The sequence below is a fragment of the Gymnoscopelus braueri genome (genome assembly GCF_963280865.1).
Source record: "Gymnoscopelus braueri genome assembly, chromosome: 14".
In the NCBI taxonomy this organism is placed as follows: Eukaryota; Metazoa; Chordata; class Actinopteri; order Myctophiformes; family Myctophidae; genus Gymnoscopelus; species Gymnoscopelus braueri.
Window position 1 is genome coordinate 30,671,660 of NC_137619.1, and position 23,326 is coordinate 30,694,985.

Genomic DNA, 23,326 nt, shown 5'->3' on the forward strand with positions numbered 1-23,326 from the left:
TGTGTGTGCAAAATTTCACAGAAATCGCACACTGCGTTAATGATTTCAGGAATTTTGTTCAAAACGGACCAATCCTGCAAACTTTGGAAGCCAATGTTAGCCAAGTAGGATGGAATATGAAATATCGGACAGACTTGTCTTGATCACATGACTATAGAGATACTGTGTACCGATTTGCGTGATTTTTGGACAGAATCTTAAGGAGTAAGAGCAAAAAAAATGTTTTACAAAAGTCGGCCTCCTGGTGGCGCTCTAAAATGTGAAAAATGCAGGGCAAAGGTCTTTCCTTGGCCTCTAGGGAGTGTGCGTGCAAAGTTTGACGCAGATCGGTGCAGTTATAGGTAAAAACGTGAATCGGCCTGTTATAGCACTACCATGAGGCTGAGGCTCCTGAGTCCTGGTGGAGCTATAACAGGCCGATCTGAAAAAAGATGCCAGAGGTTCTGCTCTGGCATCCAGGGAGTGTGCATGCACAGTTTCGCTGCGATCGGGCCATTGGTGCCGGAGATTAGCTGCTCACGGACACACGGACACACGGAGGGACGGACAGGTTGCAAAATATAGTCTTGGGCATGCCTTCGGCCTGGCGGAGACAATTATGTTTGTATCGTTAGTATTTTTTTTCTAGGCTCAATTAATTTCCTTTCGATTCACTACTGTTTAAGTAACAACAGCACTTGTAACAGGATGTTTCTGTGAAACTGTCTGTTTCTACTAGATAAATTAGTAGCAGCACCTGCTTAAGTGATAAAGCTCACATACTGTAATTAATGCTGTGATCTGTATTCAGGGTCCGTGCACTGGGAATCAGCAGAGTCTTGCCCACAGTCGGCTGTGGGATGCTGTGGTGGGATTCCTCCACATTTTTGCCCACATGCAGATGAAGCTTTCTCAGGTTCTATACATTGTTCTTCAACATTTTCATGTGTATAAACCTTGTCTGTTATTTTGCTAAAACCAAAAATATTCCAGGTAATATTATGATATTCTTTTGCTCCTGTACCGTGTTGAGGATACACAAATTCTCATGTACAATGTTGAGATACACAAACTGATGTTTCATCTACTATTGTTGTGTAGGTATTTATTGTTCTTATAACCATAAGTATTGGCATTTATGTTTATAAGTAACTGCCACATGCCTGAAATGTCAGAACTTTAATTTTTTCATTATAGGATTCAAGTCAGATTGAGCTTCTGAAAGAGCTCATGGATTTACAAAAGGACATGGTGGTGATGCTGCTGTCCATGTTAGAGGGTAGGATTAGCACATGTCCACTTGATGATATTTTGTAAATTGTGATTTGAGTTTAGTATCATCACTGCTAAACCTAATTTGTCCATTTTATCCCCTTTTCTTCTGTAGGTAATGTTGTGAATGGGACCATTGGAAAGCAGATGGTGGATATGCTGGTAGAGTCATCCAGCAACGTGGAGATGATCCTCAAGTTCTTTGACATGTTCCTCAAACTCAAAGACCTCACCTCTTCGGATGCCTTTCAAGAGTATGACCCCGACGCCAAGGGACGCGTCTCCAAGAAGGACTTCCAGCGAGCCATGGAGAGCTGCAATCGATTCTCCCATGCCGAGACCCATTTCCTGCTCTCCTGCGCGGAGACCGATGAGAGCGAGCGCCTGGATTACGAAGCCTTCGTTGACCGCTTCCACGAACCGGCCAAAGACATTGGATTCAGCATCGCTGTTCTCCTGACGAACTTGTCCGAGCACATGCCCAATGACTCCCGTCTGGGAATGTTCTTGGAGCTGTCGAAGTGCATCCTGACTTACTTCCAGCCCTACCTGGGACGCATTGAGATCCTGGGCAGTGGAAAGCGCATCGAGCGGGTCTACTTTGAGATCAGTGAGTCCAGCCGCACGCAGTGGGAGAAGCCGCAGGTGAAAGAGTCGAAGAGACAGTTCATATTTGATGTGGTCAATGGGGGTGGGGAGAAGGAAAGGATGGAGATGTTTGTAAATTTCTGTGAGGATACAATCTTTGAGATGAAGCTAGCGGCCCAGATATCTGACTCAGATGCCGGAGAGAGAGGCGCTGGAAAAGAGGAAGACGATAAGGAAGAGAAAAGTCTTCGTGAAGGGGGAGGCAAGGAAGACACCAGCGGAGTCCTTTCCTTATCCACAATATGGTCTGCAATGACGTGCCTACCCCATGGATTGATGATGCTGATGTTTCTATTCTCCATTAAAAACCTGAGGAAACAGATGAAGTGGACGGCTCTGAGGGACCTCCTCACATCGGCCATGTCCATTCTCAGCTTCATCGTCATGTGCGTGGTCCGTTTCATTTCTGCTTCAGTGCGTGGCGTCCTCTATGTGTTGTACCTCGCCTTTGTCAACGGGGGGCTCATAGAAGCAGCCAAGAGGACGAGGCTCTTGGACCTGCTGGGTGGTATCCCCGAGCCGACACTGGATGAAGTCATGGGGGTGACGTGTGCAGGGGAGCGGCTGAGGAGGCGCACGGCCAGCTTCTCCTCCCAGAGGGAGGTGAGGGAGCTGGGTCAGGTGGTGGCCACGTTCCCCGGGGAGGTGGGTGCTCTGTCTGACATATTTGGCCTCAGATTGAGGAGGGAAGGCGGTCAATACAGACTTATAACGCATGACCTCACAGCCAGTCTGACTGACCTGTTCAATGGCGCCACCAGACATGGAGACACTACTAATCCCTCGGGCAAATATCAGGTGATGGGACTGGGATTGATTATCTCTCTCTAGTTGCAGTGGTGTAATTTATGTAGTTTTTTTTTTACAGACAGGCTTTTTCTCTGGGGCTGCATAGCAAACTATTTTTCTCAAAATCAAATTTTATTTGGTGCCATTACCTTTCAACACATGGCACTTTGATATGAAAGTATTGATTAATGCTCGAGTTTGATTTCCAAATGTCTTTTGTTTATAACACTTTTAGGCCCAAGCCTGCAAAGAAGGGGGTGATGAGAAATTGTCTGAGGCACAGAAAGCAAAGTGAGCATCTTTCATCCCTCTGAAACTGATTATTACTTGACCTTCTTCAACCTTAGTCTATGACACACCTTTGATCAATAGTCTTATTATTTACAGAATCCGTTTTTGTTAGAATACACTGTCTGTGTGCAAGGCAAACACTCTAAAGATTTGTTTTTGAGGAAAGAAAAGAAAAACCTTGTAAATGGCCTGGAGTGCAGATAGGATAATTCACGCGGCAAGGCCAAAACAAACGACAAAATATGAAGACTTAATTATCTGTCATGATTTTACGACTTCAATATCCGAATCACTGTCAGAACAAAATGGTTTGAGTTCCCTTTTGTTTGCTTTTGCACCATTTTCAGTGAAGAGCCCTCAGATGAGAGGGATATGATGGAAGAGGTCAAGGCTACACAGACATACAGGAGATTCTCTATTAAAGCGGAGCAACCAGAGAGCCAGCCGTCTGCCGTTAGGGAGATGATGAGCACTCATCACAAGAGGCTGCTGGTAATGAATGAACACTATAAAGCCATATGGAGGTGTGCACATAGATGCACACACACATATTCAATATATTTGCATAAAATTCATCCAAACACAAATACTGTACTCACTCACACATGTGTGCACGGGCGCGCGTGCACACACACACACACACACACACACACACACACACACACACACACACACACACACACACACACACAGTATAAACAGGAACTCGAGCAACACGACAACATGTTTATTTCCTTCCTGTGAAATTGATTGTTTTCTTTCTAATTGCCGTCTTCTGCAGAATTACTTTGCTAGGAACTTCTACAACATGCGGCTGCTGGATCTTTTTGTCGCCTTTGCAATTAACTTCATCCTCCTCTTTTACAAGGTGAGGAAATGATTTTAATTACTAACTAATTAGTGTTCCAATCTTTGATCCATTTTTCTTTCTTCTGGGTCTCGTTTCCTATCATCAGTCGAACAAATGGTGTCTCTTGTGTGTGCTTTAACAAACAACAATATTTGAGGGTTGAGACTTGTTAGAAGCAGTCTCTAGGTCTTGAACCTACAGTACAGTGTTTATGAATCACTCCACTTGGCAGGATGTTTGCCATAGGTACTGTAGTGTAGACCTCCATGAATAAATAAAGGTTAAGGAAATTAAAGGAATAGAAATAACATTAAGAGGCCTACACCATTATTTGAAGTGTTTACCTTTACCTGTATGATGTTGTTGCCTGATATAATAGTAAGTGTACCATATCTGCTGCAAGACATATTTTTGTAATGCATACAAATGTAAAACTAGTCCCAATTATCCAAAGTCTAGAATCTAGACTAGTTTTACATTTTCTAGTTCTAGTCAAGATATGGCGGTTTATAGCATCTAGACTCTAGATGCTATAAACCGCCATATCTTGACTAGAACGTTTCTACTCACTGAAGACCTTTCCATTGCTGTCTTTCTCCCCAGGTGTCATCCTCGCCCAAACCACTTGAGGAAGAGGATGAGATGGTAGATCAGGACCCTGCCTTGGAAAACGAGCCTTCAGGCAGTGTTTGTTTTGTCCTGGAGGAGAGCACGGGATACATGGAGCCATCTCTTCACTTCCTGGCCATAGCACATACCATCATCTCCTTCTGTTGTATTATTGGCTACTACTGCCTCAAGGTGCACCATCCTAAAATCGCCGCTGTCGAGCGGGAACCCTGTATGTCCAAAACCGTTGCTTTTTGGAGAAAAAAAGAACCTGTGTTCCAATGGATCCGATGTAGTTATTATTAGTCTCAAGTATTGTTAATACTTTTCATTGGTTAAATATTTATAAAACTCACAACCTGGCCTCTCTATTTTGGTGCACCAATTTATTGTATTGTTTTCTCAAATGTTCAGAATGTTTCCAAAACTGAGAAAATTGATCTACGAGCTCACAATGCGACGCTTTGTGAGTTTGTATAAAACTTATATTCGCTTGTATAAAATAATGAAAAACTTAAGTTCAGTTTGAAAAGATCAATTATGGAGATACAAGGTTTCTGCCCAACAGTGACGAAATATGTCACCACAGTCTATCCACGTACGTACAAATACATTTTAATGTGCCGAGCCTTCAGGGCCCAGGGTAAGGTATCTTAAGGACATACGGTATAAATGAGGTTTTCAGGGGTATGAAATAATCAGAAATACTGTATGAGCTACAGTCACTTTTTAAAACCTCCCTTTCTGTCCAGAAAGTTGGTTTTAGCTCGGCGCATTTGATTGTCAGGTACCACTGGTGATTTTCAAGCGTGAGAAGGACGTGGCCCGGCGGCTGGAGTTTGACGGCTCGTATGTGACAGAGCAGCCGGCCGACGAGGACATCAAAGGACAGTGGGATCGACTGGTCATCAGCACGCCGTATGTTCAGTGCCACGCTCTCAAAAACTTCATGGATCTGTTTTTTGATTGATTGAATACTTTATTAACAAATTGTAAACCGTACAGCAAGTACAATTATACAAGCAATGCTATAAGGGTAACATAAAAGGCCCTGAGGGCATGTTTCCATTGTGGTCCTATGTATTCATTTGATAATGAGGACGTACAGTACAAGCCAATACAAATCATCAATACAGGAGCAATAAAAGGTATATTTACAGTTTTATTTTACCGTTTCATTCAAAATTTGACAAAAAACAAAACAATCCTTCTTGACGTTCATTCATAATACAACCTTGCTGGAGTGATGTTATTCTACATAATTGTGTTCATGTACTGTAGCAGGAAAAAAAAAAGTTTTCCCTTAGAGCAATGTTCCACTTTTTCCACCTTGTACGACCCCACCCTCCCACCCTTGCATTTTTAAATCACCGTTTATGCTAGAGAAATCATTTGTGATGGCCTTTTGTTTCTCTTTCCAGGTCATTTCCTAGTAATTACTGGGATAAATTTGTGAAGAGGAAGGTAAGGGCTTTTGCAGAGCCGCAGCCGTTATGCCTTCTGGCAAAAACATCAGACATTCTGTGCATGTGGATGAATTTAATTATATGCACATTATACTCAGTGAGGGACTATTAAGAAAGTAAGTAGAGTTTAATGAAGGATTTAACCCATTAAAACCGGGAAAGCATTTTAGATTTGAGCTAAAAAGCATTATTTTATACTTTGGCTATTAAAAAATAGCAGATATACAAGCTCATAGAACTTGTAGATCTGCTAATTTGGAAAAATCGTTTGTGCAAATCTTTGAATATATGTATTATTTTAAAGCGAGCATTTTTAACTCAAATCTTTGCTTCTGGGGGTCCCTGGAACTAAATATTTTGAGATGGTGGGGTCGACGGCCAAATACATGTTTTGGGGGTCCTTGACATGAAAAAGTTTGAGCAGCACTGATAATAGTAACATAAGTTTTTCAGAAAACTGTTGGGATTTAGAAGACATTTTTATAATGGGCCTCATGGTCTTAACGGGTTAATGACAGGTGCATTCGTTCCCTTCTCAGCTAATAAAGCTGTTCTGCTGGCCCCAGAGACCTGGTGCAGGAATAAAGTCGGTAGGGATTTAAGCATTGCCATGATATACATGGCAATGAAGCTAAGCTTCAGTGCACGTCTTATTGTCTCCTTTCCTCTGCCTCCCTTTTTCCTCTACCGTCTCATTACAGCCTTTATACAGCGTCTGTTCGCTTTTCAGTCAGTCACTCAGCTGTCTTCACCACCTCTCGGATAAGAAGACGGTTTGAAAAAATTGTCGAATGTGTTGCCCGTTTTAAGTGACCGATACTCTAGCCAATACATGTCGTTGTTTATTCACAGGTTCAGCCATATATTGTCGATGTCGGACAGAAACCTTGAATCTCAATATTTCTTCTTGGCAAATGTAGCGAAATAGCCGATTTACTATCTGAAACATTCTGAACATTTCTGGATTAAAAAAAAAAAATCATAATAATTTGGTGCTCAAAATAGGGAGGCCAGGTTGAAAGTGGTTAAGTTTAACAAGAACTTGAGACTAAATAACTACTTTGGGTCCATTGGATCACAGATTTTATTTTCCATTTCCTCAAAAAGTAACAGTTTTGGACATACAAGGTTCAACATGGATTTATCTTGGACTTTCACGTTAGCATTTCCTCCATAATGTTGGTTAAACGTCATTCATTGCAAGACCTGAGGCCGATTCTAAAAATGTCTTCTAAATCCTAACAGTTTTCTGAAAAACATATACGGTATGAGTGGTGCTCAAACTTTTTCATGTCAAGGACCCTCAAAATTATGACCCATCTCAAAATATTTTGTTCCAGGGACCCCCAGAAGCAAAGTAAAAAATGCTTGTTTTTTTAGTGCGGCGCGAAGTGACATGTTGCTATTTTTGTGACACACACACACACACACTCATATATATATATAGCTAAAATCTAAATTGACACAGATGCTTTCCCGGATTGAATGGGTTAAGAAGTCATGGACCTTTTGGATTCCGCAAATCAATGTTTTTTTCCATTGACTATTTTCAGCTAGACTTTTCAAATCACTTTGGATTTTAAAATGCTTTAACACTCAATAATATCGTAGCTTTAACTGAAAACTATGTCTCAACAAAGTCAGAATCAGAATCAGAATCAGTTTTATTGTCACATCACAGGTTTACAAGGTAAAAAAGTGGGTGAAATTCTTTTTTGTACATCGTTCCCATCGCAACGTTAGTTTCCATAGAAACTCACTGCGCGATCTGTCTCCAGCAAGTTTCATGTCTCTTTAAAGTTTTCATATACTGCACTGACAGAATCTAATGGCTTCCTAAAAAAAATCAAACGAACCATGGTATGCTTTGAAAATGTTTGTCAATACTGCCAAGCATAGCACAAATCGTAGTCAGTGGGCTTAAAGGGATAGTTCACCCCGAAAATGACTTTTTTCTATCAATTTGTCACCCCATGGAGACTTGGATTCATGGATATTTATTTTGTTTTTGGAAGAGTCTCCTTTGTGTCTCCTACCGGAACCGCTGCCTACCGGTCCGCTGGTTATCAAATTATTGGCTTCAAGTGTCCATGGGGTGACTAATCAATAGAAAAAAAGTAAATGTCTTTTAAAAGATATCCTCCTATCCCTCCCCGTCAGGTGATGGATAAGTATGGAGAACTCTACGGTCGCGAGAGGATCAGTGCCCTGTTGGGCCTTGACCAGGCTGCGCTGGACTTCAGCTCCCAGACACGGGAGAGGAGGAGGCCAAAGAAAGATGGCACCTGGAGCACCCTGTGAGTAGATAAATGCGTGGAGGACGCGTGTACCTCGCAATTGTTGCCAATTCAAATGTAATTATTGGGCAACATGTGTCTGATGGACTCCTTTGTCGTCTGTTCTGTATTGTGTTTGGCTACAAGTGGGAATCTACAGCACAGCGGGTGGGAGCTGTCATTTGAGATCAGTGTGACGCCAAGCTATGAGGCTCCTTTGTAATTTTCCGCTCATTTCCCCACAGAAAGAAAAAAAAAAGCAGAGACTGCAATCACATAATGAGCTCTAAACACCACTGGCTGCTTTCATGTATGCTCATGTTTTGTATTCCGCTCTCTGCATCACTCTCTTCAATCTGAGCCATTGGGCAATTTTAGCAGCATCAGTCATACAGGTGATCCAGGACAGTGCTGTCCAACAGATGGCTAGTCACAGGGCGTGCTAGGGGTCTTGGCACGCAGAGTAATCACACACACAGATTTTTTGCATACATGCACAGTATGCAAATAGAGTAAAAGTATGTGTTAATTTGTGTCAATGTTAATTTAATTTCCGTTAACACTACGAATATTTTGCTGTGTGTGTACATATATATGGTCGCTGAAAACCTGTCCAAAACAGTTACTTTTCAGGAAATGGAAAAAAGAACCTGCTCCAATGGATCCAGTGTAGTTATTATTTTGTTTCAAGCTCTTTTAATACTTTTCAGTGGTTAATTGTTTATAAAACAATCCACTTTCAACCTGGTTTCCATGGTGTTTGGTCATATCATATAGGTTTTCAAAGAGAATTTTTTTTTTCTAAAAAAAAATCAAAAAAATACCAGATCTACAAGCTCACAATGTGTCTCATCGTGACATGTTGAGCTTGTAGATCTGCTATTTTCACTATAGCTTGACACTCATTTGAGAATGTATAAAATAGGGCATTAATGTATGAAAAAACATTATAAGATGGAGATACAAGGTTTCAATACTGTATGGCAACTTGCCTGTCAGTGCAGATTGGGATAAAACTCAAACCAAGAAATCCATTAGTTTGTTTTCCCTCGTTACTTTTCACTGTAGAGGAGAATGGAATACCTATATGAGGCTCCGTGCTGAGTGATCGTTATCAAGATGGCTGACCTATTGATGCCCAACTTCTGTCTGTCTGGGCCGCTTGTCAATGACTGTAAAAAAAACACTTTGGAGGATTGCACAGGCATTCCATGCACACACTCTGTCATTTCTCTGGCGAGTGCACTGGTAGTGTGTGCATGCGTGTTGTAACGGTTTCCACTGAATTTATTATTTGTGTTAGTAGAGGTGCCAGGTAGACTCTGTCTACCAGAGAAAAAATATTCCTCCTTTTTTGTATTATGAGCTCTTCCTCACCTGGGTTTTTAACCACTAGGGAAAACCGCAAGGACTTACGTTATACAATATAAACCCTTGTTATTGAGAATAAAACCCAAAGCACTTTTGTCAGTTGCACTTATTTTAGTAAAGGAAATGATATTCAACCAGCAGAACACAACTCAGTTCATCAAATGCAAAAAAACGTTTTAAAATAAACAAAAACAAAGATATAATTCACCAATCAATCAATAGGTTTCAACCCAAAACAATTATTTAATTTCAACCAAGAAATCACAGCACTTGCAGCGCACGATACAATTCAAGATCATCACAGATAATAACAAGTCCCCAAAAAGTTCTGTACCGCAGGCTTAATAGTCCGTGCCTGGTCCTAATGTTATGCAATCCGATCCTTGGAATAAATTTACGCAGCACGCAAGCCGCAGCACGCAAGACGCAGCGCAACGTTAATTCCTTTTTTCCTTTCCTTTTAACAGGACGTTCATGAAAGTCCTTGCGGGCTTGTTTCCAATGAGGGCCTTTGAGCAATTAGGGGTTAAGAGTCTTGCTCAGGGACAAATTTCATTTCATCGACACATATGCTGGCGTGGCCTGGAATCGTACCTGGGGCAACCAGGGCCTCTGAATCCACTTCACAGATTCCCAAAACAATGAACAAATAATAAAATGTACTCTCCAAAACAAGAGTTGGGCCTAGATGAGCTCAAATGTACATAAACAAATTAAATACCAGAAAACCAGGCAGCGGAGGTGATCTGGAACGCATGCGTGGCAGTCACAACAAACACAATGGCATTTAAAAGACGAGGCCGTCGCAGTGTGTTTATGTCTGTTATGTTTAAGAGCGTGGCCAGAAGACAGAAGGTCCTGGAACATGATGTCCTGTCTCCTCTGAAAAGGCACAGGACCTCTTGAAGGAAATCCATGTTAATTACATGCTAATTACGTGTACATTGACCTGAGTTCTTACCATAATGTATCCATCTCAAAATGACATCTATTTCAGATTTAACTCTGTTGATGTCAAGTACCAAGTCTGGAAGCTAGGAGTCGTCTTCACTGATAATGTGAGTTGAGGAACTACCGTGGGGGAGTGTGTGTGTGTGTGTGTGTGTGTGTGCGCGTGTGTGCGGGTGCGGGTGCATGTGCGTGTGCAATATTGTTAGGATTTATTCCTCTGTCTCTTTGCATAATGCCATCTTGTTTCTAACAGGCCAAGATAAGAGTTATTTCCTGCAATTCACGTTCACTGGCAATATAACGTGAACTAGCAATATGTGCAGTGCATATCTAATGTTCTGTTTGAATAGACCCATGTTAGGATAAGGAGTGTGAATTGAATTCATATGATTGCATGTGTCAGAGTTATGGTGGTAATATCCTGTGATGTTGTATTGTCCAAAACACACATTTGTATCTGTCTGTTCATCTATATTTTGTCGTGTGTGTGTGTGTGTGTGTGTGTGGATTTGTTTGTGAGAGTTGCATTGAGAACATTTTACCCTGGTGTTGGGTTAACTGAATGGTTGACAATGTCAATACAATTATTTGAAATAGACAGCACACTGGATTGGACGCTATTGCTAGTGCTTTCATCTTTATTGTAGTTTTGACATTGTTGCAATTTGGTTGCAGTCAAACAACATAACTAATTAAAGACTTTAAAAGTTACAATTCACAAGTGTGTGTTGTTGCTGTCAGACAAAAAATGTCCTAAACTGTTACCTTTCAGGAAATGTTGAAAAGAGTGGTCATAAGCTTTTGTTAAAGGGATATTTCACTTTCAAAAAAACTTTTGGTCATTTTATCGTCTACTCAGGCTTTTGTGAGCCCCCCAGACCGTTTTTAAGTTGCTTTTTTACATTAAAAAAATTAAATAAAATAAATGAAAAAATTAATCGAAAAAACACGGCCCCCTCACGTATTAGGAGGGCAGGGTGAGTCAGCAGAACCAAGGAAGGGTGTTTTTGATGAATCTAACAGGTTAAAAATGGAGTTTGAAGTTAAAATGGGTTTGTATAGGAAGGGAGCGTGTCTGATAAAATGATTATCAAATATCTAAATACTAAATCAAGCAACTTAAAAACGGTCTGGGGGGCTCACAAAAGCCTGAGTAGACGATAAAATCACCAAAAGTTTTTTTGAAAGTGAAATATCCCTTTAATACTTTTCATTGGGCATGTTATTATAGATTTTCCAAAATGTTCTTTTTCTACAAGTGCAAAAATTGCTGGCTATATTTTTCTTCATTTATGAAAAAAACAAAATATGAAATATGGAGATACAAGGTTTCTGCCCAACAGCAACTAATGATCAGGAGAATCAATAAAAGTCGCTAAATCAAAAGTCAGCATAGATTGCAAAATACTGAGCCTGATTTTCCTTTGTCCTGTTCCATCAGCATTGGTTTAAAACATGTGCACGTGTCTCTGTGCGCTTCTTTTTGTAGTCCTTCTTGTACCTGGCCTGGTATATGGCCATGTCAGTACTGGGTCACTACAACAACTTCTTCTTTGCTGCCCACCTGCTGGACATCGCCATGGGCTTCAAGACCATCAAGACCATCCTCTCTTCCGTCACGCACAACGGCAAACAGGTGTGTGTGTGTTTCCATGTCTGTCTGTCTCTCGGATAAGAACACAGTTTGGAAACTGTTTGTTTTTCACTGGTTCCTCTCATTTGAAGATGTTTACTGAGGTGTGTGTGTGTGTGTGTGTGTGTGTGTGTGTGTGTGTGTGTGTGTGCGCGCGTGTGTCAGTTGGCGCTAACGGTGGGCCTGCTGGCTGTAGTGGTGTACCTCTACACCGTTGTGGCCTTCAACTTCTTCAGGAAGTTTTACAACAAGAGCGAGGATGGGGAGACGCTGGACATGAAGTGCGATGACATGCTCACTGTGAGTTCACCAAGCAGGCTCTCACTGATCTCTCACACTTGTCTCTCTGTGTCTCTGTCTTTTTCATCTTTGTCCATCTCTCTCTCCTTTCATTTTCACTTCTGCCTCTCTCTCCCTTTTCTTCTCCCAAAAGATGAAGGTGCTCACGTGTGCTGCCAGGTTCCTCCTCAGACTCTTGTAGGATTCTGACAGTGATCCCTTTAGCTGAAGTGTAAATGGCCTCTGTGTGCTATATGTAGAATGATGGACATCTGAATGAAGAGCACCTCCTTGGGCCTGCGTCTGGATTCTTTGTTTGGCCATGGATAAATTCACTCCGTTAATGGTACTCCACCTGCTCTATTCTAATGCCTACTCCACTGTCACTCACGCAAGCAGTCGTGTGGGGAGCGATAGCATGTGAATCACCCACTGCTATTATCAGGGCCTGGGAATGTTCCATTCAATTCCACAAGCCACAGTGGTCAACTTGTTGTCATTGTTTTACGGCAGACCTTTAGACACTAAATATGTAGCAGTGTGAATTTGTATTGATGTTTCCCTTACACATAACAGCGCCAGAGCTTTTCCGGTACGGTACAAAATGGCAATAACTTGAATCCATAGATAACCTGAGCATGACTCATTCCCAGCTACTTGCAGCCTTGCTGAACAGCTTGTCAAACTGTATGAAAATAGAGCTTGTTGCAGTTGTTTTTATCTCTGCCAGGCAGGAGGAGATTTTGCGATCGCCTGTGTCTGTTTGTCTGTATCTAAGTTGCAAAATGCAAGGCTGATCGGCACACAATATTTCTTGTGGATGCTGCCAGCAGGCTAAGGACCTCCATTCCTGAATGTTTTTTTTTCATGTCATTTTTATGAATTAATTATCGCAAAGCAATTGTCCATCCACATCCCAACAGGTTATGTGCTGTTCCTCTGGTGTATGATATCTACACTACTAGCCAATTACAATTATTTTGTTCCTTTGACTGCAGTCATGCAACAATACACCGGCACACAAGCCAAGGTTCCAGACTGAAATGGCAATTGTCAAACATGCATCATAGTTAATATTCTATGCATGTAAAAAAAATCTTAGACCCACCAATATTGTTAGTGTAGTTGGTTAAGTTTATAAATATTGCTATGTCCAGTCCTAATTTTTTAGCCATTGCAAGGAAAGCTCATTATATTTGCTATGTATAAAGACAGAACAGCTGACACAGCTTTTCATTGCGAGTGCATGTCAGTGTAAAAAAGTTTCATGCACAACACAGGTAAGTGAACACTAGGCACGCGTAGTGGAAATTATGAAATACGGAGATACAAGGTTTCTGCTCAACAGCGACAATAAAATTCTTACATGGAGCCATGAAATATGGTTGTTGTGAAATAAGCACAAGCTGAAACATTGCCATCAAATTAAAACAATTGAAGATATCAATAATCAAATATGCACAATGCACACAATTACATTACATGCTTTGTACAGGTATGTCATGTTATTTTAACCAATGTCAACTCAATACCACAACACTACCTGATGAAACGCAATAAGTTCCAAATTGTGTGGATCATTAGACAAAAACTGTAGAGACTCACCACAGCCTGACAAAAACTGGAGAGACTTACCACAGCTGGAGACTTAAGTGTTTTGATATGTATAAAAAGCATCTCCCCAGTCAGAATTGATCATATCTTTATTACTCATATTAAATGATTGACTCATTCTTTGTTTTATTATAATGTATTGACTTAGCCTATTCTATGGTTGTATTATTAATACTACTACTATTATTAGTATTATTGACTGCCTAGTGTCTATAATAGACAGTCTTGGAAAATCGTTGAGATCATGTGCCTGAAAGGTTTGCCCATCAATGACTCAAATTTTTTCTTTTTCCTTTTTTTTTTTTAAATCTCAAAGGAACTAGGAGAAAACGATTTTCAAAAAGTTAATGCTCCATCCACTTCAATGTTAAAAAATAAACGGAGAAAAAAAATCTCATTTTTCCTACCATTGTAAACACTGTATTTCTGAGTGAGACATGCCACTTTCAAACATCAGAAAACAAATGTCAACGAGGTCATAATGACCTCGTTGACATTTGTGAAACCTCACCTGAAGCACCTCAGTGATTAGCAACCATCAGGGGATCAGTCACACTGAAGACAAACACTCTGTGACCAATTGAAAAGGTAAAATAATAGCCTAATCCTGGCACAGGGATCAACCAGCTTGAAATGAGCCTGGCACTTAAAATAACACCAATGTTTTATTTAAAAATCTGAAAATAAACAGAATACAATTAAATAAAACATTTAGGTATACAAATATTAAAAATGTAGCAGTACTAATGAGTTGGGAGTACAGTTCAAATGAATTAATAGCAATTAATGACATACCAAAGGTAGTAGTCTGGTACATTTGAGTAAACTTTCAATTATTGTAGATACTGCATATTTCTTGTTGGGGGTGGACAGACCAATTTCACAATCAATATGGGTCACACATACATTTACACATAATAACAAGTCTAATTAGCCTTGTAGCCTGCAATAAATCACACACAAATGTTGAGTTTGGACCTGAGATTATTATTATTCATAAAATATAACCAGAATAGAATGAATGGAATAAAGAAATAATAGTAGAGGAATACATTTGATGGACTATGGATAATGGATAATTTAAAGCATGAATCAAGCATGATGCATATTGATAAGCACAGGAAGACTAAATGATAATAAATAATTGCAGACTTTTAGACGAATCCCTCCTTGCTGGTGAAAGAGAGATTCGGAAACTCACAGGATTCCTGAATTGTCCCTTGTAAACACAAAGTAACACATTAAATTACACATTATTATATCCAGTGTTGCATTACTAAGTTCTAATCTGCCGAAAATGAGTCGAAACCAAAGATTGTCTGTTAGATAATATCCATTGTCTGTTAGATGATATCCATGTTAAACCATTAGAGACATCAGTGCCAGGGGGACATTTTCAAAAGGACAATCCGGAGAAAGGCTGCTCTAGTCTGGCACATGAACAACACTGTCCTGAGACAAATCAACCACAGATTTGAAGTTTAAAGAACTACATTCTTGCCTAAAAAAATGCGAAGATACATTCTGTGACACCACAGCAGTAATTTGGAAACATAACTGACAGTGTCGTTGAGTTCTCTCCTCCGCCATTACTCCAACTGGAGAAGCCAGCATCCCACTTCCAAAGATGGTGACAGTCAATTTGCCGATCTCAAGATTCAAAACAGCAGAGTTAAAATCTGCTGCCGAGCCAATCACATGAAGCTATGGGAAAATGGCCCTGAACAGAAATGGGTATGCCACCTTCTGGAAACCTGGGACTACAGTTACATGTATGTATAGAGCCTATTTCCTATTAAATAAATTCTTGACCCGTTCTTGACCACTGAGTGGCCTGATTTCAGGAGTCATCATCAGTGTCATCGATCACAATCTTGGTGTCATGAGTCTTTGATACTAGTAGGTTCATGCTGTAGCTCATTTTCCAGCACTTTTTGCTCTTCTTGCCGTGACGGTTCTTGATGCCATCTTCTTGGTCCATCATCTGCTCCAACAGCGTCAGGTTGTCTGCGTTAAGTGGCGCAACACTGATATCTCTCACAGCCCTGAACTCACCACAGTTATTCAGATGTTCGTTCTCCAGACGAAAGAAGTTCCACACAAAACGCCTGAAGACCTCCATTGGGGCCAGCACAGTAACCAGAATGTCAGGCAGACCATTGTAACCAAGCACTGTGGTTAGAGACAAAGTCATAATCCAGGAGAACCGTAGCAAGATGTCCTCCACTATGGCACTGTAGTAATACGCCTTATGTGGGTAAACAATCTCTTCTCTGAGAAAGGTATGCTCTCCAGCATTTCGGTCAAACAGGCCCCAATCCATCTTCAGGTCCCAGATGAGTGTGTAACAGGAACTGACAACTGAGCAGACGATTAACGATACGAAGAACATCTGGGTGTCTGGATGCTTTTCAGCTTTGTGCTTATTGTAAAGGGCTGCGAAGATGACAACCAAGAAGGTTGTGGAGTATTTCCCAGCGTTAACGAGGTGAGGGAACGCTCGTTTGGTGTCACTGTAACGGCGCAGACACTGGACGAAGCGGAACCACGCAGGAAGACACTGGATCACTGCACGTACACCACACGGGTACAGATGGCAACCAATTTTATTTTCCCTGCTAATGAGTCCATCAAGTTTGTGCCACTCCAGCTCAAAGCTGTAGAAGTAGATCATGTACTCCAGATCCATCAGGACCACAACCAGAGAGTTCAGCTGGTCAGCCAGCCAGAAGTCTGCAAATGTCACTGCATGGAATGGAGCCGTCACCACACGGAACAGCAGTTTGAGGAGCCAGAAGCGTGACTTGTAGTAGCAGGTCTTGAAGGGGTTGATGAGGAACAGGAAGAATAAGCTGTAGAGAACTAGAGGGTTGGCCTGCATAGGTACAAGGATGCTGTCACTGAATAGACAGGACAACAGGCTGACGCACCACAACACGCCCAACAGACTGGCAATCTCAAACAGATGTTGATGGGATAGGTTATTCCTGGGGTTGAGCTCAAATATGAGTACATGATTAACACCTGCCTGTCTCCACCCGTAGGTGTTGATGCCTAGCAAGAAGAGGAACTCTATTAACAGGAATCCTCCTCTATAGATCCTCACCAGAGGCCATACGTCATCACTACGAATCACAACAGCTCCTTTGATAACCACCATGACCATTAGGGCAAAGAACACCCCACAGTAGAGCCCCACTCTGAAGGTGGTCCATGCAGGAGCAAGCTGTGCAAGGGGGGGCACCCTCAGTCTATTCATTGCCCTCTGTCTGTCCCCTCCCTCCAGTTCCGTTATTACCAACGATTCAGTCTCAGAGATCAGTTGTGTGATTTTCTTGCAGGTATAAAAGGGTGCCACTTCAACTAGGGCCACCCTCCAGTCTGCCCCTCTGGAATTCTGCGAGATCTTATCACGTTTCTTCAGGATCTTACGAAACCCTGTGAAATTCAGGTTCTGATAGTTCTGCAGTAGTATCAAGCTGAGATAGAACTCTGAGAAGGCAAGCTGAAGGTCCTTAATGTTTCTGTGTTTACACCTCTCCTGTTGGGACAGGGTAAACACGGTCTTTATCTTCCTCAGGCCCCTGTGGGTGGAGCTCTCTCTCTGGGCGTCCAACGAGGAGTGTAGTTCATTCTGCAATGCGGAGAAACGGCGCTGGGCCTCCGCCAGCTTTTCAGAATAGAAAGTGTTGATCTTTTCCAGCTCCTTTTCGCATATCTGGAAGAACCTTTCCTCAGACTTAGCATAGTACCTCTTAACTGTATCCTCATCTGTAACTTCGATAGATGGGGCCTGATCCTGAGCAGAATACATCATTTCCTTTAATGCCTCATACTGGATGTATTGTTTCCTCCATTCTGGAGTGATGTGTGCGGAGAGATGCTCTGTGAACTTCATCCTGACAGATTACAGAAAGCCAACATACCATCTTCTTTTAACTTTCAGATATCAACTACTGTATATAAAGTTGTGTTGGACGCCACATGTCTGACGTCACCTGCACATATATGGAGATCCCTGTTAGTTAGGCAACAGCTTCTGTTGTGTATGACATCAAAGCATGACCAGAGCTTTTATCAGTGCGAGAAAGAGAAAGGAGTAGAGAGGGAGGAAGAGCTAAATTAGCGAGTGTTGGGGTAGAGCCTATTTCACCCACGCAGTAACCCGGCCAATGCTGCATACCGAAACCTGAGCACATTTTGCGACACATCGAGGTTCGCTGACATTCATTCATCTCCTCTGCAACGCTGGACAAGCTGATACTGTAACTGTTTTCTGCTTGTTTTTTTGTTTTTTTTAAATATACCTTATAATGGAAGTCCATTGGCCAAATTTGGAGTCATACGTCATAAACACGTCACTGGCCACATGAAGTCCGAGATCCACTCTGGAGTGCTCCGTTCCCATGAGGATCCCCAGATCCACATGATTCGATTTTTTGCTTCTAGATTTATATACACTCTATAGTAAATGTAATGTAGTTATTTTGTTTTGGACTGAAATGCACCTAAATACAGATTAGAATCAAATTGATTGTTCTGGGTTACAGTGCTACATGTTCCACATGTACGTGGGTGTGCGGGCAGGTGGAGGCATTGGTGACGAGATCGAGGACCCCGCCGGCGACGAGTTTGAAGTGGTGCGCATCATCTTTGACATTACCTTCTTCTTCTTTGTCATTGTCATCCTCTTGGCCATCATCCAGGGTGAGGCACGGACACACACACACACACACACACACACACACACACACACACACACACACACACACACACACACACACACACACACACACACACACACACACACACAGGCTGGTTCTGTCGCACAAGTGCAGCTCCACCAGGATTAATGAGCTCAGACTCAGGTGTCACACGGGTATTTTACTCACAGACACACACATAAATTAAATCTTTTGTCTTTTACTCACAGACACACACACACGCACACACACACACACACACACACACGCACACGCACACGCACACGCACACGCACACGCACACACACACACACACACACACGCGCACACCTATTGCTGTTCAGAATGAGGTTGATGAATTTTTCATGTGGAATTGGGTGAAGAAAAAAAAGTCAAGTAACTTATCTGTTTATCCCCTGGAGTAGCTAACTCCATCCTATAGCTGTCAATCCAACACGAGCACGTTCCCAGGCATGTGCACACACACACACACACACACACACACACACACACACACACACACACACTCTCACTCATGTAGTGCCTGCTGTATACCTCACAGGTTTGATAATTGATGCCTTTGGGGAGCTTCGTGACCAGCAGGAGCAGGTGAAAGAAGACATGGAGGTGAGGGAGGAAACTTTCTCTATCTAATTCTTAATGTATGCTTATCATGAACGCAGTATGCGATTTCCGTGAAATTGTGCACGCACATTCCCACTAGGCTGAGGAAGAAATGCCATCCTTTTCACATTGGCCTGTTATAGCGCCACCAGCAGGTCTAATTTAGCAAAACACATGTTTTGAACAAAATGCCTCAAATCATGAATTCAGCGTCCGATTGCTGTGAAAGGCATAAGAAGAAATGACACCCTTTTCACATTGTCCTATTATAGCGCCACCAGGAGGCCATAATAACCTACCTGACCTGGCGGAGACCTGTGCTCCTCTGAGCACTTTTTCTAGTTAAGTGTGAATTCCTACACATAATTCCTTGTCATAACATAGCGAACACTGGTCATTGCTGGGTCTCAGAGGCATTGAAACATTACTGATTTAGCAATGATTTAACTTGAGGTCAGTAGCTTCAGTACTGTAGCTTAAGGTCATAGTCTAATTAAAAGAGATTTTAAATTGATGACTGTACTTAAGTTTAAGGTCATGGTCTGATTAAAGAGATTTTGAATCGATGCCAGATTAAGTGGATTGTGGGAGTGTGTTATAGGAGCTGGTGTCACAGATACGATCATTGACTGAGAAGTAGGAGTGTAGCTACATAGTAAAATCCTCAATATCAATTGATCCACTTGCAAGTCAGAGTTGGTGCAATTGTAACCGAATGGACCCTTTTGAGTCCATTTGGTTACATTTGTACACACTTTTTTATTTTATAGTGGCCAGTAGTAAGTACTAAGTAGTGTGATAATTACAGCATGTTTAGAGGGGGGAAAAGTCCTTAGTTTACTAGGTAAGCTAATGGAAAAAGATGGCAATGGAAAAATTAAAAAAACTAAAAAAAAAAAACTAAACATTAGTGCTCTCTCTCTTAGTTTTCTCACGTGCCACAAATGCATGCAGAACCTTTCAGAAAGTAACATCACAATGGGAGTCTAATTACGGCTTCAGCTAGATGTTGTGCAACAACATATAAAGTGATGTTTATCATCTTATTTGGAAATCCACAATTACTCAAATTTGCATGTGTCCTCGGCAGGAATGTTTTCTAATTGTCAGTTGATGTTATCACCAACAGTGTAAATTCTTCCTAATTTGGTATTAAATTAAAGCCCGAATACGGTATAAAACTTTGGTGGGCACATGCCAAGAACTAATGTGTTGATGGCAAAAATAATAATTTGAGTGAAGACTTTTAGGTTGTATTTAATCATAGCAACAGGCAACGACTACGAACCAAAGAAAACTGCGTACTTCTCACCTAGTAGGTGAGATGAAGACAAGCTACCGGGGCTTGTGAGAATTCCAGCCTCAGAACAGCGGCAGGTGTCAAAATATCTCTTTAGATTCAAAACAAAAGATTCACACATTCATGGTGTAAACAATAAAGAAGTAAGGTCGACTCAACTGTTAATGAATGAATATGAACAAGAATGGCACAATACGAATTTATTTCAAGTACTGCAAGTGTGAAAGGGAGCCACAGTGAGCTTGCGACTGCATGAAATAATTTTATTTTTAGATTTTACTTTGTAATGTAGACACAGTGTTTGTGAAACTGTGTATGTGAAACATAAACCACTTAAAGGTTTAATGACATTCACTTTTACACCACATTCAAAGTCTTTGTCCTGGTCCTTCAAAAGTGTACAAAAAGTTTTAAGTGAAAATTCCATTCCAGTGATCAATGGCAGGTGTTTTTCTCCCACATTTCTAAAGCCTTTTCAACTGCAATGAAAAAAGAAATCTTTGCCTGCGGGTGTCGCTGGTGAGGGATTTTGCCTGTCAATCATCGCCTCTGCTCCGCCCCCCCCAAAGGAAAGGATAGGGGAGGGGAGGGGCGAGGAGGAGAGTGGGCGGGATTATTCGACAGTGACCTCACTGTCGAAGGGCCAAGCTCAGATTACTTTTCAGCCTGATTATTCAGAAAACCCCAGACCACAGAAAATCCACTGAATGTTCTAAGTTCAGGTTTTTTGGGTGTAATTGAGGTCATAAAACCCCAAATAAAACATTGAAAATAAAAAAAGTGAAAATGAATGTCATGATACCTTTAAGCCCTATATACTTCGTCGTACAAGAAATAGCCACAATAGCCTACAATATCTGCATTTTTTGCTAAATAATGTTAACAAAATGTTGGAAAATGTTGACTATCAGGGACGCCAGATTCAATGTGGTTAACGTGGCCTCTTTCCTCTTTGCAGACCAAGTGCTTTATTTGTGGAATAGGCAATGAGTACTTTGACACGGTGCCCCATGGGTTCGAGACCCACACTCTGCAGGAGCATAACCTGGCCAATTATCTGTGAGTAACATCCTCCTCGCTCATTTTCAGCTGTCACTATGGCGTTGCCACAGTGGGTCTCAACCAGGCCGTGTTACAATACAATATATATTAACCCATTAAGACAGGGAAAGCATGTGTCATTTTAGATTTCTTTGGGCTATTCAAAAATAGCAGATATACAAGCTCATAGCGCACGAGTGCCGCGCTACGAGCTTGTAGATCTGCTATTCTTGAAAAATCTTGAAAATATATATTTTTTAAAGCGAACATTCGTAAAATATTTTGTTCCAGGGACCCCCAGAAGCAAAGATTTGAGTTGAAAATGTTTAAAAATATATGTATTCAAAGATTTGCACACTTTTTCACGAAAATAGCCAAATATATCAAAAAATTACACAGATGCGTTCCCGGTCTTAATGGGTTAATGCTAAGCCCGATCTGATGAACCTTCATTCATTGCCGCAGTATGCCTGTCATAACAGGCTGAATGTAATTACACTACCATTATATCATAATGGTGAAGCATAATAAAAAATATTATTGCTCGTTTTGACCACGGTGCAGGTCGTCATGTGCTGTCATTTCGCAGATATCTTGATAGGGCTGCTTAACTATTGTTACTATAATGACTAGGATGGCTCTTCAGTTGGATACAAATATAGCTTGTAAATAATTAATATCAGTCTGTGGCAGGTGTTCGCCTCAGTTTGTATTTGAGAGCAGTTATTCAATTCCCGGTGGTCCCAGTATGTTTTATTTTATCTTTAAATGCTCTCTTTTTAACAACAGCTGTACTGTTTCCTTATACAGTATAGTTTAAGTTAATTTCAAATATAATATAATTTAATGATTAGGTTAGGAACTGCAGAAAGGAAATAGATGCAAAGTCAGTGACGTTGAACCTTGTTGTGGTCTGTCAGTCCATTTTGTTTAGATTTTATTTATAAAAAGTAGCTTTAGAAATGAATACAAAAATGGAGTAGTCTATGAACCATCTACAAAGTCTACAGTGCAGCTGTTACCAGAAAATACAGCTTGTTCCACTGAGATCTTTTTTTAACATAATTAATTTCTAATGGGATTTTCAACTTGTCTTTCATCCCCCACAGTTCTGTACCAAAACACATTACTTATGTGAATTTGTAGTCTCTCATGTGCTCTCTCGTGTGCTGTCTGACAGGTTCTTTGTGATGTACCTCATAAACAAGGATGAAACGGAACACACCGGACAGGTATGGCTGTTGTTTTTGTGATTCATTCACGAAAAAGCACCCAACAATTTTTTTTTGACGGATCAGAGCCAGAGCCTTTAAAATGGTACTAAACCCATAGCTTAATCCCATTTCAGTAGAAAAGACAGAAAATAACTAATTCATGCTGTTAAGCCACCACACAATAAAATCTTGTGCGCTCTCAAGGTTAAATGAACAAATACTGTATTGTAAGATCAAATTGGTGCTCTATCTTTATTCAAAATGATGGAAAATTACAACATTTCATTGAACTTTGTGGAATGCTTTCAGAACATACTATGTAATGTGGGTGGGGCTTCTTAATTAGGAAATACTTAACTGATACCGCAAGGTGTTGAAAAAAACTGACAATGCACTTTGAAGGTCATTGAAAGGTG

General features: G+C 41.1%; 2 protein-coding genes across 2 annotated transcripts in view; one reads left to right on the forward strand and one right to left on the reverse strand.

Annotated features, from left to right (window-relative positions):
• The window catches only part of LOC308100590 (ryanodine receptor 2-like), a gene marked incomplete at its 3' end in the record, with an annotated part of 113,856 nt that overhangs the window by 89,175 nt on the left and 1,355 nt on the right, over nt 1-23,326 (forward strand). Inside the window, exons 86-102 of the mRNA XM_080449658.1 lie at nt 791-895; nt 1,177-1,258; nt 1,367-2,697; nt 2,924-2,979; nt 3,327-3,471; nt 3,761-3,847; nt 4,433-4,630; nt 5,226-5,356; nt 5,860-5,902; nt 8,065-8,201; nt 10,549-10,609; nt 11,992-12,138; nt 12,301-12,435; nt 18,579-18,735; nt 19,294-19,358; nt 21,614-21,714; nt 22,877-22,928. Of these exons, the coding sequence (XP_080305784.1) occupies nt 791-895; nt 1,177-1,258; nt 1,367-2,697; nt 2,924-2,979; nt 3,327-3,471; nt 3,761-3,847; nt 4,433-4,630; nt 5,226-5,356; nt 5,860-5,902; nt 8,065-8,201; nt 10,549-10,609; nt 11,992-12,138; nt 12,301-12,435; nt 18,579-18,735; nt 19,294-19,358; nt 21,614-21,714; nt 22,877-22,928 (3,033 nt within the window). The remainder of the gene's footprint in view (nt 1-790; nt 896-1,176; nt 1,259-1,366; nt 2,698-2,923; nt 2,980-3,326; nt 3,472-3,760; nt 3,848-4,432; nt 4,631-5,225; nt 5,357-5,859; nt 5,903-8,064; nt 8,202-10,548; nt 10,610-11,991; nt 12,139-12,300; nt 12,436-18,578; nt 18,736-19,293; nt 19,359-21,613; nt 21,715-22,876; nt 22,929-23,326) is intronic.
• Nucleotides 15,869-17,926, reverse strand: LOC308100084 (xenotropic and polytropic retrovirus receptor 1 homolog; the record flags this gene model as incomplete). The annotated part of the gene is made up of 1 exon (XM_080448986.1): nt 15,869-17,926. One exon carries the CDS (start codon nt 17,924-17,926, stop codon nt 15,869-15,871), a length of 2,058 nt encoding a protein of 685 aa, XP_080305112.1.